Source organism: Aulonocara sp. 'chitande type north' Nkhata Bay, linkage group LG22 (assembly GCF_057382095.1).
Source record: "Aulonocara sp. 'chitande type north' Nkhata Bay isolate Kocher_YH1m ecotype deep benthic linkage group LG22, A_spYH_male_GT1.1, whole genome shotgun sequence".
Lineage (NCBI taxonomy): Eukaryota > Metazoa > Chordata > Actinopteri > Cichliformes > Cichlidae > Aulonocara > Aulonocara sp. 'chitande type north' Nkhata Bay.
The window spans coordinates 6,973,698-6,992,072 of NC_141364.1; the positions used below are offsets into that span (position 1 = coordinate 6,973,698).

The window sequence follows — 18,375 nt, forward strand, 5'->3', positions numbered from 1 at the left end:
ACTATTGGATTTTTGAGTTAAGATGAACATACAAAGGCTTAATTATGATTGTACTACAACTGCTGTGATGATTCCATTGCTTCATGTCTTTCCAGGCGGTCACATCTTTGTTAAATCTTTCAAAGAAAGACTTTTTTAAACTGAAAACAACAAATTCAGAATAATTTCGTTTCACCATTATGATGTTTATGTTAAATATTTGCCAGCTCATTTTCAAACTTCTTGATTAACCAGCATCTGCAACTATATTTTAGATTTTTTTTAAACAGATTTTATGATGTGAACAATCAATGAATTCTAGTTTATGGAGAAGAATGAGCTGAACCACATCTTCTTTCAGCTCCACTGTAGGTTTATCCATAAACCTACAGAGATAAAAAAAGAAACACAATAAATGTTAGGATTGTTCAGATCCACAAATAACCTACTTATAGTTTCATTAAGATCTAAAATACTCCTGATTCAGTCAAATATTTACTTCATATGTTTTTGAAGGGAATTAACAAATTTTTTTAAATTTAGTTAAATCATTTCATGAAACTGTTTTTTGAAAGCATTTTTCTTTTAATATGATTTAAAGTTATACGAAAGCACTTTTTAAAATATATTCAAACAGGAGATTTTACTACAGCCAGTATTTTACATTAGTTTAAAAAGAAAGCTAAAACCTGAGATACAAATATGAAGTAACTCACTGTGTGCAGAGCTGTTTGTGGTTTAGGCTTGAGGAAGCATTTGCTCCTGGACTTCAGGGTTCTCTACAGCTGTAGGTCAGAAACACAATGTTAGTCCACATCCTGCTCTCATCTGTCACTTTTACAACAATCGAACACAACAGGAAACAGCCCTGAAAGACTGCTTAGATTAAAGTACAGAAACCCTTTTTAATTTAGTGTAGACAAGAGATTAGAGAAAAGGGACAAAGTTTAACTTACGAGATGGGGGACGTTTCTCTGAAGTAAAAAGGAAAAAATACATCTTGTTAGTAATTTGTTATAAATGTTAACACAATTTTTTCACGTATTATTCAAGGCAGGAAACATAATTTGATATTTTCATTTTGCAATCTGGATTAACTTAATTTGTAAAGTTAAAAACAGACAGTGGGCTTACTCACTAATGTGTTTATAGATATATTCTGATCTTGCACACAAAATGTGCTCATGTACAATTCTAGTCAAAATATTGAAACATTTGCACTTATTAATGTGTTTTTCTCCACTGTACATATCTGCAACCTGATGAAAATCAGAGACTCTGCCTTTAAGTCCAAAAAATAGAGAAGCTTACACTACAGCCAGAGCAGACCTATCATGGGCTATCAAAGAGGCGAAGCGGCAGTATGCAGATAAGATCAACACACATTTCACAAGTACAAAGGACACTCGGCGCATGTGGCAGGGCATCCAAACAATCACGGGCTACAAGCTAACACCCACGTTTTGAGGCAGAGAACAAAGAGCCAGCAAGGAAGATGCCCCCCTCCCCCAACAACCAAGTACTCTGTCCACAGCAGATGTCAGGATGACACTTCGCAGAGTAAACCAGTGAAAGGCTACAGGACCTGACAACATACCTGGCCGGGTGCATCGGGAGTGTGCTGACCAGCTCACAGGCATCTTCACAGACATCCTAAACACATCACTGAGCTCAGCTGTGGTACCTGCATGCCTCAAAACCTCAAAAATCATCCCAGTGCCAAAGAAGTCCACTGTGTCCTGCCTCAATGACTACCGGCCAGTGGCACTTACGCCCATCATCACTAAGTGCTTTGAGAGGCTGGTATTGAGGCACATGAAAACTCAGCTTCCACAGAATCTGGACCCGCTACAGTTTGCTTACCGCCCAAACCGCTCCATAGATGATGCCATCTCATCTGCTCTTCACCTTTCTCTCTCCCATCTCAACAAAAAGGACATTTATGTCAGAATGCTGTTTATTGACTTCAGCTCAGCATTCAACACAGTCATTCCACAGAAGCTGGCAAAGTTGGCCTACTAGGAATAAACACCTCCCTCTGCAATTGGATCTTGGACTTCCTAACTGACAGGCCCCAGTCTGTCTTCATAGGAAATAAAACCTCCAAAGTCCTCAGACTGAGCACAGGATCGCTGCAGGGCTGTTTAGCCCACTGCTGTTCACCCTGCTAACACATGACTGCACAGTACAGCTCAAATCACATCATCAAGTTTGCAGATGACAGAACAGTGGTGGGTCTCATCACCAACAACGATGAGTGTGAATACAGAGAGGAGGTACAACACCTGGTGGACTGGTGTCAAAATAACAACCTGTCTCTAAATGTTCAGAAGACTAAAGAGATGGTTGTTAACTTAAAGAAGAGCTCAACGACCCACGATCATTTTTTACTCTCAGGCAGTTTTTATAATGAGCTTACTGTCAAAACCTGTAATAAAATAAAACAAAGGAATGAAATAAGAAAATAACTTTGGAAATGCTGTTCTGAAAGAGAAACCTGGCCGCTAAGAAAAAAAAAAGCTAAATAATTTTTGTGAGTAAAGCAACTGAAACGATTGTGTCTGAGGAGGAAGCTGGAGAGGGCACACCTTTCTAATGCAGGTAAAGGTGTGCCTTGGTTGTGTTTGTTTGGCAGAGTTGATGGTTAAGAAAAGAGAAGAAATGTTTGGTTTCCAATAACTTAGTTGGTGGTTATTTTGTTCCCTGACAACCAAACTGTAGCTCAGGTGTAAAAAAAAGAAAAGAAAGATGATGCAGAAAAAAAGTAAATAAGTTCTTGTTTCTCACCTGTCCTCTTTTTGTAAATAAAGAATGCGATCACAGCGATGGCAGCAAGAACAACCACAGCAACGACAACAGAGATGATCATGTAGATGGAATTTCCTGTGGATCACAGAACAAACAAAAGGTGAGAACAAAAAGTTTCAACAAACAGATAACAATCATGTACAACAGCTTATTTTATGGTCACTACATGTTTGTCCCACTAATGTTTGTTTTCATTCCAACAATAAAAGTTAGGACATTAAATTTAATTTCAATACATTGCTACACTCAAATTTATTGGCAATGTTTCAAAATATACATTTTTCCCCATTTTTTATGAAATCTTCTAAAACTGTCCATTCGTCAGGTAAATACAGAGATTATAATTGCTTAACAGTGGCCACACATGAACATGTTTTATATTCATCAATGTTCAGCAAGAACAGAAATGTGGTGGAAAAACACAACTTGGTCTAAACTGATTTAGGTTTTAAAATTATTCTGACAGAAAGAAAACCTAAACAAACAGATTACCTCATCCAACATGAACCACAGGGTATTGCAGTAATTCAAGTGTGTGTTTCCCATGTTTATCACTCATCGGATCCTGATTCCAGACTCACCTTCATTTGTCTTGATCTCTGATTTGTCCAGTTTGGTGACGATGTCCTCGTTCACACCAGAGAGCTGAAACACACATCTGTATCTGTGCCAGTCTTCAGGTTTGACTGATGAGACATCCAGGTCAACACTCATCTGGAAGGTCCCGTCATTGTTGGTGAGAATCTCTCCTTTGTTCACACCCTCATGAAACTCCACTCCATCTTTTTTCCAGACCATCTCGGCTCTGTTAGGATAGAAACCTGTAGCGTGGCAGGTGACTGGAGAGGAGGAAGACTTCTGGAGGAGAGACACTTTGGGGACATCTGTGGAGTAAACAGTTCATTCTTTCTGTATTATTACTATTACTTGTATTTGAGCTGGAGGGGTGCATAGTGCAGACGAGACGTGAAGAAAAGAGCGCGGACAAGGTGGAGTGGATGGAGACGAGCAAGAGTGGAAAGGAAGGTTTACAAGATGGCAGTGAGACCTGTTGTGATTTAATATCTGAGGATGGTGGCACTGAGACAAATACAGGAGACAGAGCTGATGATATTAAAATTATCATAAGGAGTGAGAAGGATTAGAAATGAGTATATCAGAGCTAAAACTGTGGAAGATGATCTGCTGTGACGACCAGGAGCAACTTGAAAAAGAAGAAGATTATTATTATTAGAAGCATACTGATTTATTTTTGATGTGATGTAGTTTATACAATTAAATGAAATTTAAAGAATGTATTAAAATGCCATACAAAGTGTTATTATATTAATTTAATATCATAGTAAGCAATAAACTGAGACATATTACTATTGGTTAACAATCTAATTCTGGTCATAGATTTTACCTGTTTTCATCAGAGAGCTCCTCCCATAGTTCACATACTTCTTCACCCACTCAGGACACTCCTGGGTGAGGTAATTCTTATACTGTGCGATCAGACCTCTGTTACTGTCCCACTTGTCTTTGGTGATCTTAGCCTGTTGTTTTGGAGCGACCCATGTCTGGTCCTTCAGGTCAAAGCTGATGTAGTCCTCTCCATCATAACCATGCTGCATATATCCATTCACTTCACCTGTTTCATCCCATTCACAGCCGTACATCACCTGGACAATGTGAACACCTGACAGAAACACAGAGACAAAGACTGCAGTGAACCAGAGAGGCTGCACTAAAGTCTTATACTGACACAGAGACGTGATCAACATATAGAGGATCTACATTTATGGCTGCTTTTGTCTCAGTGGAAGATTTTTAAAATCACTCATCATTAACAATGTAGATTTTAGAAAAAGACACTGGGAAAAAACAGATGATTTTGGAGATGAGCGTCATTATTTTTAATTCAGTTTGTGTTTGTCTCGTTTATTTTGTACAAGGGAAAGTTGATTAAAGTTGTTTTTACCCACAGGAGGATTTAGTGACTTAGATTTAGTTTAACGTCAGATAAGCGTCTGAAACCGGACAGAGCAACATTTAAAACGCTGAATGAAACCGCGCCATTCATTCAGCTTAGTGCTCGGAACTGCTACATGCTGCTGTAAAGGAGGAGCTGCTGATGAAGATTACACACTTTTCCTAAGTTTATGCTGAAATTTAAAGCATTTTAAATGATTACAGCATTTTTTTTTTTAATACAGATTTTTTAAGACATTGAATGGAGGAAAACAGCGTTTCAGACCCGAACAAAAGCAGAACGGTCTCTGTGAAACAAACAGTCCAGAAAAAGGTTGATTCTGTTCATCTGGACGTCGTGTTTTCAGCGGGAGAAACGTTTCATCGCTCATCTAAATGACTTCTTCAGTCTCAGCTGACTGCAGGTTTCCCCAACGTTGAAACAGGACATCTGCATAATGCCTGATGCTAAAACCACTAACAACAGGCTGTGAGGTCAGTGTCGATCATAAATACACAAACTGTCACGATCATTGATCAGTGGCCCTGAGTAACACGTACAGAGAGTTGAGGAACGGCCTCACAGCCCATTGTTAGTCAGTGCTGCTAGTGTCAAACTTAAGCGATCACTTTACCGGACTGAGGGATGAGTTGGTGTCTGCGCTCCTTCTTCTTTGATTGGAGTTAAACTACAGTGGATGAGAAACATGAGGAGGCCCCGCATAGTTTAAGAAAACGCCTCACAGCTGTCACTGAGCGCCGGGTAAAGCAGCTCAGTGACCGAGCAAGAGCGCTGTTTTTTCGCAGCTCTTAAATGTCGCGCACAGCCCTCAAAGACCCCGCCAAAAATGTCGTTTCTTTGGCTGCTCACACGAAGGCTTTCAAACACCACCCGCTGGCGCTAAATACGGTGTCCTGGCGGGGTTTTCTCCAACCTTTACTGCGTCCTGATTTATTAAATGGCGATTTTTACATCATTTCTTAACCAGACGAATTGGAAAAGTGGCAAATGTTGGCCTAGACGATACCACGGGGCTGTGATCATGTAATTATGTCTGTACTGTGGATGATTTTGGAGATGAGCGTCAGTATTTTTAATTCAGTTCGTCTCATTTATTTTGTACGAGGTTGATTAAAGTTTTTTTACTTGAGGATTTAGTCGCTGTGAGTTTTGTGGGTTAAAGTGAGGAAACATGTCGAGTTAAAGAGGACGTGAAACAGCACATTTTACAGCTTTGACACAAAATTAAGAGCGTTGTGATTTATTCTGAGAGAAACGTTGGATTCAAAGTGATTCTTGTTTATAGTCATTTTCCAGCTCGCTGTCATGTGGTCGTGACATCACTCATTATGTCACCAGGTCGGCTGGTTGGGCAGCGCTCCCGGGAGAGGTGAGCTCATCAAAAACTATAAAATGGTGGAAGAGGCGAGCTCATCAAAAACTATAAAATGGCGGAAGAGGCGAGCTCATCAAAAACTATAAAATGGCGGACGAGATGAACTCATTAAAAACTATAAAATGGCGGAAGAGGTGAGCTCATTAAAAACTATAAAATGGTGGAAGATGCGAGCTCATCAAAAACTATAAAATGGCGGAAGAGGCGAGCTCATCAAAAACTATAAAATGGCGGAAGAGGTGAGCTCATTAAAAACTATAAAATGGTGGAAGATGAAGCCGACAGCTGTTTTGATGCCCCGCCCACACACCTTACAGCTCAGCTTTGGAGCCAGTGAGGAGGAGAGAGAGTGACCACAGGAAACAGCTCAGAGGATCAACAGGTGGAGCGAGCAGGTGAGGAGAGGGCGAGCGACACCACCTGTCGCGTGCGTGAACGCTGCAGGGAGACGGCGAGCGAGTCGAGCTGCTGTCAGGAAGCTGCTGTGGATCCAGCAGGTGCTGACGGTCTGACATCTGAACATCACAAAGTCGTCTCTAACCTGTCGCCTCCTTTTCTTTATGAAGTCTGAAGGTTAGAAAACGAGCAGCTGCACCACCACGACTCAGAGGTGAACTACACCGACTCAACCTGACAAAGATCATTTACTGATCGACTGTTAGCGTCCAGTTTGTTTCTGCTCTTATCGTAGCTGCAGAACAACGATGATGCTGGACTCAGTTATGCTGGACTCAAAGCCTCTGATACACGGAGCATCGTTTCATCTTTCAGCCTTTAAACTGATTTAGTTTCAGTAATTATTTCTCTACATCAGTCAAAACTCTACACAAACAGTAACAGCTGTAATAAACTGATGGCTGCTACATCCACAGATTTAACCTGCACGGAGGAAGAAGACGAGGCGGCTCCGCCTCTCTGCACCTCTTCCTGTTAGTGTTTTATCAGACGTGTAAAATCAGGTGATGTAAAAGGATCTGCGTCACTGGCAGAGAGTTAATCGCAGCACAGCTGACGACACCGCTCTGATTTAGACAAATGAAGGTCAAGTCTGAGCTGCTGCAGTGAACAGTTTCTCCAAAGCTTCCAGATTTTACCTGAATATTAATAAACGTGAACTCATCACAGACGCTCCAAATCTGACCTTTGTAATATCTCCATGAAACAACAGCTTCCATATTTAAGGATATGAATCACTGAGGATGAAAAGAATGAATCTAAGTCTGATCCCTCCTACAAAAAGAGTTAAAAACAAATTCAGCTCTCTCACTGAGAGGAAGAGTTTTGACTAAAGCAGGAATCTCTGGTGTCCCTGAGGCAGCGCTGGCTCTGCGCCTCCATAATAAACCATCAAAGACACTGACAGGCTGCTCTTCAGCTTCATGTGGACGAACAGGAGACGTCACATTAGAAAAACAGCTCGTATGAACTCGATGTAAACGGTGGGCTGAATGTTTCAGATTTCCACACTTTAAACGGCACATTTAAGATAAACTGGCTCAAACAGCTGATCAGAAGCCCCGCCTCCATCCTGAGCGCTACACCTGTTCGTTTCCTCTCCGAGTCGCAGCACCGAGTTTTCCTCGTGTGTAACTTTGTGGATAAAATCCCTGCGAACACGTCGGCCTCTCATCGCCGGGCTTCCTCGTCACAGACTCTCGTCTACAAACACAGTTTGAGCCTCACACTTATTTTATGTGGAACAACAAGGATGTTTGTCCAAGAGGAAATCTGTTTTTCTGGATATTGGTTTGATAATATGATGATGTTGGTAAATCAGCTGTTCCACACAGACGCTGAGCTGCTCTCAGTTTGAGCCTCACACTTATTTTATGTGGAACAACAAGGATGAAGTGCAGACACCAAATCATCCCAGATGATCGCTTTCTTTTATCGATTCTGTAGCAATCTTTGGCACAATCTTTACATGAATACAAATCCCAGTATGCATTTCTGATGATTTTTCAACCTAACACATCAAACAAAAGACAGAATTCTCTTTCTGAAACAAGTGGGGGAAAAGTTGATTCTGTTCATCTGGACGTCGCGTTTTGTGGGAGAAACGTTTCATCATCATCCAGGTGACTTCTTCAGTCTCAGCTGACTGCAGGTTTCCCCAATCTTATAAACGGTACATTTGCATAATGACTGAGTAACAATGGGCTGTGATCAGTTTCATAATCATAACTTTGTCATGATGATTGACCAATGACATGAGTACCATTCGGAGAGTTGGGGAACGGCCTCACAGCCCATTGTTAGTCAGTGGTGCTGGTGTCAGTAGATAAAATAGACAAACTTATGTGATCACAATGCTCAAAGTGAAATTCAGTCTCCTCTCCTTCTTTGATTGGAGTTTAAACCACCAGGAGGCCCTGAAAACGCTCTCAGCTGTCACAGAGCTCAGTGAACGGCCAAGAACGCTGTTTTTCCCGTCGTTCATAAACGTTGCGCAGCCTCAAGTGGAGTTCAATGACTGAAAAAAATCAGTTGTTTTTATTCGTTGCTCATAAGGACGTGTTCTGTCGGGGTTTTCGTTGAGTTTTACAGCGACCTGATTTAAAAACGCCGCCTTAAATAATCAACCTTCAGCCACTTTATGGGAAATTTAAGACATTTTAATGCTTTAATTTCCCCATTATATTTTCAGACTGTTGTCTATTAGTAAAAAATTAAATCAATCTGGGACCAAAAATATTCAACATAAACTGAAAGTCAAACTTAATGTCATTTAAAAATGAGACAAAAATCAGTGTGAAATAAAAAAAAAAAAATCTGATTTTCATGTCAGATCTCAGCTTGTGTCGTCTGTCTGTTAGTTTGTGTTTCTTATTTTTGGTCTAATTCTCACTAAACTCTTGTGCTATTAGGCCCCCTGAATGTCTGCTTAATTTCACAATATTTGATGTATTTAGTTAAATATATTTAGTTATTAATGAGGACGTTTGCTGGTTTATAAAATCATCTCAGAAAACAGTGAATTTCCTCATAAATAACTTAAATATACGTGACAGTGATCTTCAGCACATTAAAGTGTTACTCTCACATGAATGTTCATTAAGATGATTCATAAAGAGGGTATGTTCACTGAGCCGTCTCTACTTTCACTTTTTTCCATTTTTATATTAAATATAACATCAGTTTGTGTTTAATGGAATCTGAAAATATTATCTGAGGCAAATGTAAAAACTGTGACGTCCCAGCACATTTACCATCTACTCTGGATGATAAATTATGTGTCTGACATATTTTCTTTTTCTATAATTTATTACAACATGTGATTATTTGTGAGGGACGTCTAAACTAAGAGGTGGAGCGACTTCCTGTGAGCTGCAGGAACAGACAAACACACTAAGATGGACCCTGAGCAGCAAACTCAGATCCTGATCCTGGTTTAAGTTTCCATCCTCTGAAACTCTGCAGCCTCCTATCGTTCTAACAAAAATCGTATAACTGTGAGAAACTACACACCAGACTGTCCTGAGGTCTTTCTAGAAGCTTCCACTGAAGGAGAGTTTCAGTCCAGGATTGTTTTTATTAAAAGTCAAATATTAGTTCACAATAATTGTAAAACAAATAAATCTCTGATTATTTAGATCCTGCAGGAGATTTTTTTCTGATTAATCAGTTCATTGAGAAATTGTAGCAAAAACAACCGTCAACGTCTCAGAGACAAAAATCCTAAATATAAACAGAAAACTTCAAATATAATTAATTTTTACTTTATTATTTTAATATTTTGATCAACTAACCAGTTAACTGAAAAATTATATCAGTTCATACAAACATGATAATTAAAGCTGTTTGAATTAAATTAAAGCTTCACAGACTGTAGTTCTACATTTATTATGAATTATTATGTTAATAATTTTAATCTGTAATCTGAATGAAACATTTAATGTGTGCAAACCTGTTTACTACTGTAAACAAAACACACTGAAAACATTAACAGCAAATATCAGTAAAAATTAAACATGAACAAACCTCCAGTTTGGTTGAAGCGCTGCTTTACAGTCTCAATGTTGGCTTTGAACCACTGCTGGTGACCCAATAAGCCCCCAGTCTGTCTCTCCCAGTACTGCTGATCTGTGTTCCTGGCAAACCAGTCCTGTTTGGGCACAGCTTTCTCTGTGTTGCTGTCATAATGAACGACTTGAACATCATCAACCATCCCAACAGCCACAAACTCTGGGAAGTTTGGGACTTGAGAGGATCCAGTGTAGAAATACTTCAGCGAGTGGGTCACTGTAAGAAACAGTTAATGTTGTGAGATCTCAGGAACACAGACTTATAAATCACATTATTTCTAAAATAACACAACAAGAAAAACTACAGCACATTAAAGACATCCTGTGATAATCCTGCTGTCCCTTCAATAAACACAAAATAGATTTATGAACAGATATTCAGTGTTTATTGTCATTTTCTGATCCTCTTTTCTTCAAAACTGTAATTTTGTGTTTTGCAACAGATTCTAGTTTGAACCTGATTTACACAGAAAGCTTTAAAGTTTTAAAACTGGTGTTTTTATCCTTCAGTTTAGTTTAATTCAGTTTTCATGATTAATGATTTGAACTCTTTATAACTTTAATTTGACTATATTTTTTATTTTCAGTGTTAAAGAAAGTGCACATTATTTTTAATCTGTTTTGCTTTTGTTAGCCGCTGTATGAACCGTAAAGTTTCTTCTTTCCTTTTTCTGAATCAAGCAGCAGGACTTCTAAAGTGAGTTGTTTTCTTTTTTGTTTCCGTTTTTTATATTATAAATTATATGAATTTGATTTCATTGTTTTGATGTGACTGTCCAGACTTTTTTTTTCATAATTTTCTGGGTTTCCCACGCTTCTTCTTTGTTTATATTATTTTCATAGACTTTTGTCAATTAATGCACATTCAAAATTGTTACAGAAACTTTCCAATATGTTTGATCAATAATATTATCAATAAAAAACGAATGTTAAGTAAATATTATTGGGGGAATATTATCTTAAGCATTTTTGATTTTATCTTTCACTCTATAATCAGGTTTGCAGGAGAGCTTTCAGTTATCAAAAGTACATGGATTTGTTTGTTTGTGTTACTGAACAATGCACATAGTAGTTTAAAACGCTTCTCATTAGCGCCCCCTGGTGGAGGAGCGAGTGTGTTGCAAAACCTTTCAGGGATTTCTCACCTGCAGCTTCTTCTTGATCATTCAGCAGTGATACCAAAATTAACTCTTGCTGGTAACTCCACGATATTATAAAGCAATAATGACTTAGTTTAGTTCATCTGAATTCTATTTAATTTTATTTATATGACGCCAAATCACAACAAAAGTCCCATCATTGAGCTGTTACTGAATCAATAACATCAGAAAAACAGTGAACTTAAATCCGGGCGTAATTCGTTACATCATGTGTGCGCATGTCCTTCAAACAGAAAGTATTCACATGCATAACGCTGGGAAATAATACTGAATACAGTCTAAAGCAGCCTTCTTTTACCTTTTAATGAATTCCATCAAATGACATGTGGCTCTACATGTACAGCGTATACTGAACAAATAATTAAATAATTAAACTCTTAAATTTTAACAGATACTTTGTGTTAAATACACTTTAGTGAACTTTAATAATCAGCTGTTGTGTGAAAATATTTTTGATTCCTCATGAAAATTAAAATGGTTCTCCGTTTTTAAAGAACAGTGTTGATTACTGTCACCAGATTATCAACGAGCCTCCTCACTCATCTTTTATTTGTTGGACTGTTTGGAAACACAGCAGAGTCACAACCTTTAAAAATGCGTCATGAACGATTTAAAGACGGAAATCATCAAATAGTTTGGACAGAAATCGCCTTGTTTTAATATTTGCCTTATTTATTTATTTTTATTAGCTAAACGTAACTTTTAATCTAAACTTTAATGTTCATTATTAGGGATGTGAGAGAGAATCAGACGATTTAATTACATGTATAAAATGATCGATTGTTTCTTAACATTGAAATTATCTACAAGGATCTATCATAACTAAATGTTTAGCGTACAGGAAGTCTCTGGGGAACAAACAATCTGTCCATTTGTATTTCAAATTACATAAATCTGACATATAAAAAAACACAAAAACATTCAAATCAAACTGACCTGCCGCTGCTCCCTGCATTCCCAGGAGAAGAAAGAAGATGGAGGCCTTCATTGTGACCATAAACATCCAAACCTTTAACAGACTTTGTGTGTTCGCTTGTCTAGAACACACAGCTCAAGTATCAAAGCTAAAGTAGGAGAAAACGAGGAGAACCAGGAGGTACGTCACCACTGGGCTCCATCTGAGCCAATAGGAATTTACTCTGACAGTAAACGTCACTTAAATCTGGGTTAAACGCACCCTTTAGGGTTATTAACGAAACTGAAAGTAAAACATCTTCGTATGAACCATGAATGATAAAGAGAAGGGTTAAAGTTAGGTTCATCTGGTCTTTATTATTTTTGATGTTATGACAGGCGTAGTTTATGTTATGCTGGGTAGACATTGTATAATTTATTATTATTATTATTATTATCATTATTATTGTTGTTGTTGTTGTTATTATAAATCTGGGTTCACTGTTTAGCTATTTGGTACAGATTGCCCCTGGAGTCTGTGAGGTTACGGCGTCTTTGTGCAAATTAGCTTCATTTATAGTTTACACCCACTGTGTTGTTGTCGGGTTTACGGCTGGTAAGCTATGCTAATTTAACTGTTTATGTAGCTTCACTCATTCACCTGCAGACACAGACGGCTATCAGAATGGTCACACGTCTTCTTAGAGGACGTTCCAGGTGAACACGCGCGGTGAGTTACAGCCAGCGAGGAGTCACGCAGTTTTTGCGTGCATGTCTGTGCTCGTGGACATTTGTGAGCAGAAACACTTATTATTAAATTATGCACTTACACTCAGAGTTAGAAATGAAATATTTGTATTAGAGGGAAGGAGTATAACAAACTATAAATGAAGCTAATTTGCACATTTTATTCTGCTTTTCTAATCAAAAAATTGTTAATGCAAGAAAAATATCCAAATATTAACAGGAAAATCTCAAACCAAACTCTTACCACCCCTCTGTAAAATCAATATTTAATATCAATGACTTACATGAAATACAGTTAAGTAATAAAATGAAAGAAAACAAGTGAGCACTACTGCATATAAACTCGACTAGATACATAAACATATACACTTGTGCTAACAATTCAAGAAACATTTGGTATATTTTATATCCCCCCTCTGTCCTTTTTTCCGGATCCTTGTAGTACTTTGGTAGTAGTATTGTGGTCTTAGGAGCTGATGTGTCAGTGGAAATGAAAACAGCTAAACTGTGACAGCAAAATGTTAAGAATGCATATTCTCATCCAAGGTGGCATGCTGTGGCTTTTACAGAAATGCAAGCGGAGATGACCACCTCAATTTTTAGAAGCACTCCTTTAAAGGTGAGGAATGACTGATGTAGAGTACATATCAAATATGATTTCACCAAGTTGTGGTGTGGGGCTCCCTCCAGTGGATAAAACAGTATAAGTCAGCTTGTCTTCTTTTTTTTAACTTTTTTAAAACTTTTTTTTTTTAACATATCACCATTAAATAATGTTTACTTCACAAGTTACTTATAAACGTGTTTGTTTCCTGACATTAGTTTTGTTTTGGTCAACAAATATTAATTTCAGTGAGCCCCCTCCCCCCTCCTCATTTCATGATTTGGGTTGGTCCAGGTGTGCGTTCCTAGCTGACGTTAGGGGATGTTAAGAGTCAAGTCTGGGTTTCAAAAAACAAACAGAGACAGATGGTAATTAAACTCACAGCAAAGTCCAAATGAAAGAAGCTGCTTGACTTTCCTAGTGTTGGTTAGCTTACTTCATTTCACCCTATAACCCAATGTGACATTTTTCAATATCACATCTAATAACCGTATCATTAAAAATAGTAAAATGTAACAGAAAATGCTTTCAGATATCTAATTAATCATGCACAAAATCAAAAAAATATTTATCTAACCACAATTTTTTTTTTTTAGGGCTGGCATGATTTTCAGTTTTAAAGTGGTGGGACCCATATATTTATATTTTGGGGTATAAATAAAACTGAAAACCATGATAGCCCTAAAAAATTAAGGATCACTAGTCTTTCTGGAGTTTGCATGTTCTCTCTGTGTTTGTGTGGCTTCTCTTCAGGCTTCCTCCCACAGTCTAAAGACATGCTGTGGGGTTAGGCTAATTGGAAACTTCAAACTGCCCATAGAATGTGAGTAAAAGTGAGTGCAAATGGTTCCCTCTGTCCAGGGTGTACCCTGCCTCTTGCCCTATGACAGCTGGGATCAGTGGCGTGTCCAGCGGGGTGGCCACCCCAGGTGCCACCCCAAAGGCAAAACAATAAAATTCAATCAAATATCAAATGTCCGATTATGTTTTCACGGTGAAGCTCAGATATCCGAGTGTAAGTGAATGCAGCATCGGCTTCTGCACTATGTGCATCACGTTAGCAAAGGTAGGAGAGCCAAGCAGAAACACGGCACTGCAGGAAACAATTTTTCGGTGAAAGAAAATGAGGACAGAATAAATGTCCTGGTAAGTAATATTAAGTTTGTTGAGTTTAGTAAACTTCAGTGAAATTAGAATACCAAGGAAAAAATAACACTTAAAGAATTATTGCAGCCGTGGAATATTTCAGACAGTTTGCTACTGAGGGCAGCTAACATAAGAGTTATGAGTTATAAGATATAATCTAAGTCGTAACATTGCTGTATGGAGCTGCAGATTTGGTTGCAGGTTAACATAGCTGGACTGGCCATCGGGCATACCGGGCATATGCCCGGTGACTTATTTTTTATTTTTTTTGTAACTGCATGAACAATGAGAGGTGGTGGATTGGCCAGATGCAGGTCGATGTGTAAAAATAACTCAGTCGTTTGGTGGTGGCTATGGCGGAGCTTCCACAGAGGCCAGCAGGTGGATGAGGGAAGGGGAGCCCCGAGGCAGCCACCAGTCCGAGTGTCAGGTGAACTGAACTTCAGGTAAGAAGTCATGACCTGGGGCCTGTTCTTCGTACCTCGCTAAGTGAGTTAGCTGGATTAGATTGTTGACGATTTTGCGTGATCCTGGATCATTCGGTTCCCCGAAGCTCATCCGGGACTTGCTGTCATAGCAACAGAGCCGTAAGCGTAAACCTGCTCGGGAGCAGGTTTACTTTATGTAAACAGGATTAGATCGCGGCCACGCAGGTATGTCCGCTTCATGTATACGAAAGCAACAGCGATATTCCACCACTGTTTCACCATAAATAAATAACATCAATGTAACTAAAGATAATGCAGCACCTGATCCATTTATTGATTTCATACAGATACATACAGGTCATTTCCTAAAAAAGGGAAATGTACTATTAACATTCTATTACATGTATGTGATTATTACAGATGTAATTCATATTTCAGAGTAGTAATTGTAAATTACTTCGTGTAATCAAGATGAGAGACCACGGCTATAAAAGCGAAGGTGGATTTGGGAAGCCTGTCGCAGCCATGTCCTGTCCGTATACGCGACCAACCCATTGCGGAAGGTGCAAGATTGATAAGGAGAGTCCTCAGAATTCAGCGTATATTGCGGGATAGACAGGATCCTTTAGCTCAGCGCGACAGTGTGCTCATAGAGAGATATCGATATTCCCGTGAGGGTATTATTCACTTAACCAACTTGTTGACGAGGACCTGTCTTTTTTTGCTCTGCCCTTTTCTTGGTTGCTGTTATGAACAAACTAACAGAGTATTACAGGCCAGTATTACCTTGCCAAGAGATGCAAAGCAATCTAAGAGATAAATATTACCATTCTGTAGAATACTCCTGTATTCCACTTTTACTTGTTCCCATGTTCTTGTGGGTCCTGTTGTGGCTCTAATGTGAAAGGGGATATAATATAACATATTATAATATAATATAATGCCATATGATATTGGACAATATAGTGTCATATGATAGATCTACCCTACCGCCTACTGGTGTTGGCCAGAGGGGCCGATGGCGCGATATGGCAGCCTGGCTACAACCGTAGCTGCCTCCACCAGTGTGTGAATGTGGGAGTGAATGAATAGTGGTATCGTACAGCGCTTTGGGTGCCTTGGAAAGCGCTATATAAACCCAATCCATTATTATTATTATTATTAAATTACCTACGAGTTTGATTTGTCAGCAACTTTCTGCCAGCCCTCTCTCCTTGCTTTTGCAGCCTTTGCAGTGTTCTCTTGCGTTTTAATTAGACTCTGAAACTCCTGAAATCCCTCACTCAAGAGTTCTTGCTCTGCTGCCGGAAAATACCGAGCCGAGCGCGCTCCTTCGACATTTTCGCCGACCAATCAGCGGGTTGCCGATCAATGTTTCTACTATCGATGCGTAGCCCCTTTTACGACACCCAGTGATGTCACATTACTGCGTCCAGCTGTACTAATCGTCAACGGCAGGTGTGTTCGGGGAACCGGATTAGCGAGCTCACGGTTAGCGCGATGGTTTGGTCTTGGATGTGTCATTTGATCTTGGATGTAGTAAGCGACGTACGAAGAACGGGCCCCTGCAGTCTATCTGGGTCAGATATAAACCAAGTTTAGGTGGAGTTTATTTTCGTTGTGCTGACTTTTTACCCTCAGTTGCAATAACTCGTACTGCGTTCTAGCCAGCTTGACAGAGTTTATATACAGCTGTTCGGTTGCTATGATGTTACTGATAGTGAACTTTATTTTATTCATAAGGTTAGTTAGTAGAGTTGCCAACGGCTCCTTAAAAAAAATGGAATGGTCCCTCATTCAGAGAAAATATTACGCGTTTCGTATTGAGCTGAGAAGAGACGCAGTTTGTCCCAAACTTTCGCTATAATGAAAAAAAGACACAAAGCTGGATTTATTCTGTCTTTATGCTGCACAGCTGCCTCTTCTTCTCTCATTCTCTCCCCCTCCCTCTCCTGTTTCTACTTCAATCATGAAACTGATCAATGATCAGCTGATCGGCTCTCTTGTTTATTTATCGCTCACTTTGCGCCAGAAAGAGGAAACCAGCAGATGTCGCGCTAAACAACAGCAGCACGTTTAAGCTTGATCAGCTGTTGTTAGAATTTATTTAATATTAATTTCTAGTATCAGCTGATGTTTGCTGGAGCCACAGCTGTAAAGCTGCTGGTCATGATGTCTGTTTAGATATGTGGTGAGAGGGAAACATGAAGATGAAACCAGGAGATGTCCTTACTGAATCATCAGAGCTGAACAGGTGATGGAGAAACAGGTTTACCTTTTAGGTGACATGAATGAGTTGAAGGGAAGTTATGAACTGTTTCTGAGAGATAAATAACACCAGCATCCTTTTCTAAGTAGCTGACAGCTGGTAACTGTGCAGGGGCGGGTCTAGGAAAGTTTTGCCAGGGGGCCAGGTAGGGCTTTAACAGGGAAAGTGGGGCACAAAGAAATACTTTTCTTTCTTATTCTCATTTAAAATATCTAGCTTTTATTAAATAATTATCTAAATCGTACAACCAAAGTTTTTATCTGACATAAAATGTATAGAAATCATACATATACCAAAAAGACTGTACATCACTGTCACAACAGGGTTTGTTTTCATTCAAAGGCTTTATGGCTTTAATACCTGGTGGGCCGGTCTCTAGTCAAAATGCTCGATTTTCTGTCCCAGTCCAGCCCTGCAGGTTAATACTGGCAGTGTCACCATGCCAGCTGACTGTATTTCATCATCAGCCAGTGTTGTTCTTTATCAATATTACCAAAGTTTACCATAAGGCAGCATAGAAAGTATTTACTTGCTTTCAGGTTTTATTCAAATGTTAGTCTTTTCAGTTGTTTCTCCACTTTTTTCCTGTTTCAAAATCAAACACCAGTTTGTGAGAAGATTATCTTCTTTTTTTAACAGGCAGAGAAAGTTTTACATTGGAACTGGCTAATTTGTCAATTGTTTGTTACAAGTGTTCGTATTTTAATATTCAAAAATGTTTTTGCTCAAAACATATGTGCACTATATGTCAGTAAAAATACTATGCAAATATTGATGTCCTTGAATGCTGAGTAAACACTGACAAAGCACTGATTGTATCTCTTGTACTTTATCAACGCAGTATCTAAAAACTTTGCACCGTAGTGGTTAAAATCTCATTCTAATAAGAGTTAAAAGCGCATTTGGTTATTAGGTTTATAGGATTATTGAATTATGGTTAAGGGTTGGTAGAATTGTTTTTAAAC

At 38.9% G+C, this 18,375-nt stretch overlaps 1 protein-coding gene across 2 annotated transcripts in view; it reads right to left on the minus strand.

Moving 5' to 3' along the window:
- Positions 1-691: 691 nt before the first annotated feature.
- Positions 692-18,375, minus strand: part of LOC147303377 (class I histocompatibility antigen, F10 alpha chain) — a 145,401-nt gene continuing 127,717 nt past the window's right edge. Inside the window, exons 1-7 of one of the 2 annotated variants that reach the window (XM_086280854.1) lie at positions 12,259-12,359; positions 10,119-10,379; positions 4,193-4,468; positions 3,369-3,671; positions 2,767-2,862; positions 936-953; positions 692-764 (exon numbers count right to left, since the gene is read on the minus strand). In XM_086280854.1, the coding sequence (XP_086136980.1) occupies positions 718-764; positions 936-953; positions 2,767-2,862; positions 3,369-3,671; positions 4,193-4,468; positions 10,119-10,379; positions 12,259-12,325 (1,068 nt within the window). In that variant the 5' untranslated portion in view covers positions 12,326-12,359 and the 3' untranslated portion in view covers positions 692-717. Of the gene's footprint in view, positions 765-935; positions 954-2,766; positions 2,863-3,368; positions 3,672-4,192; positions 4,469-10,118; positions 10,380-12,258; positions 12,360-18,375 lie in introns of those variants that run through there. The other variant, XM_086280853.1, reaches the window with a different exon arrangement.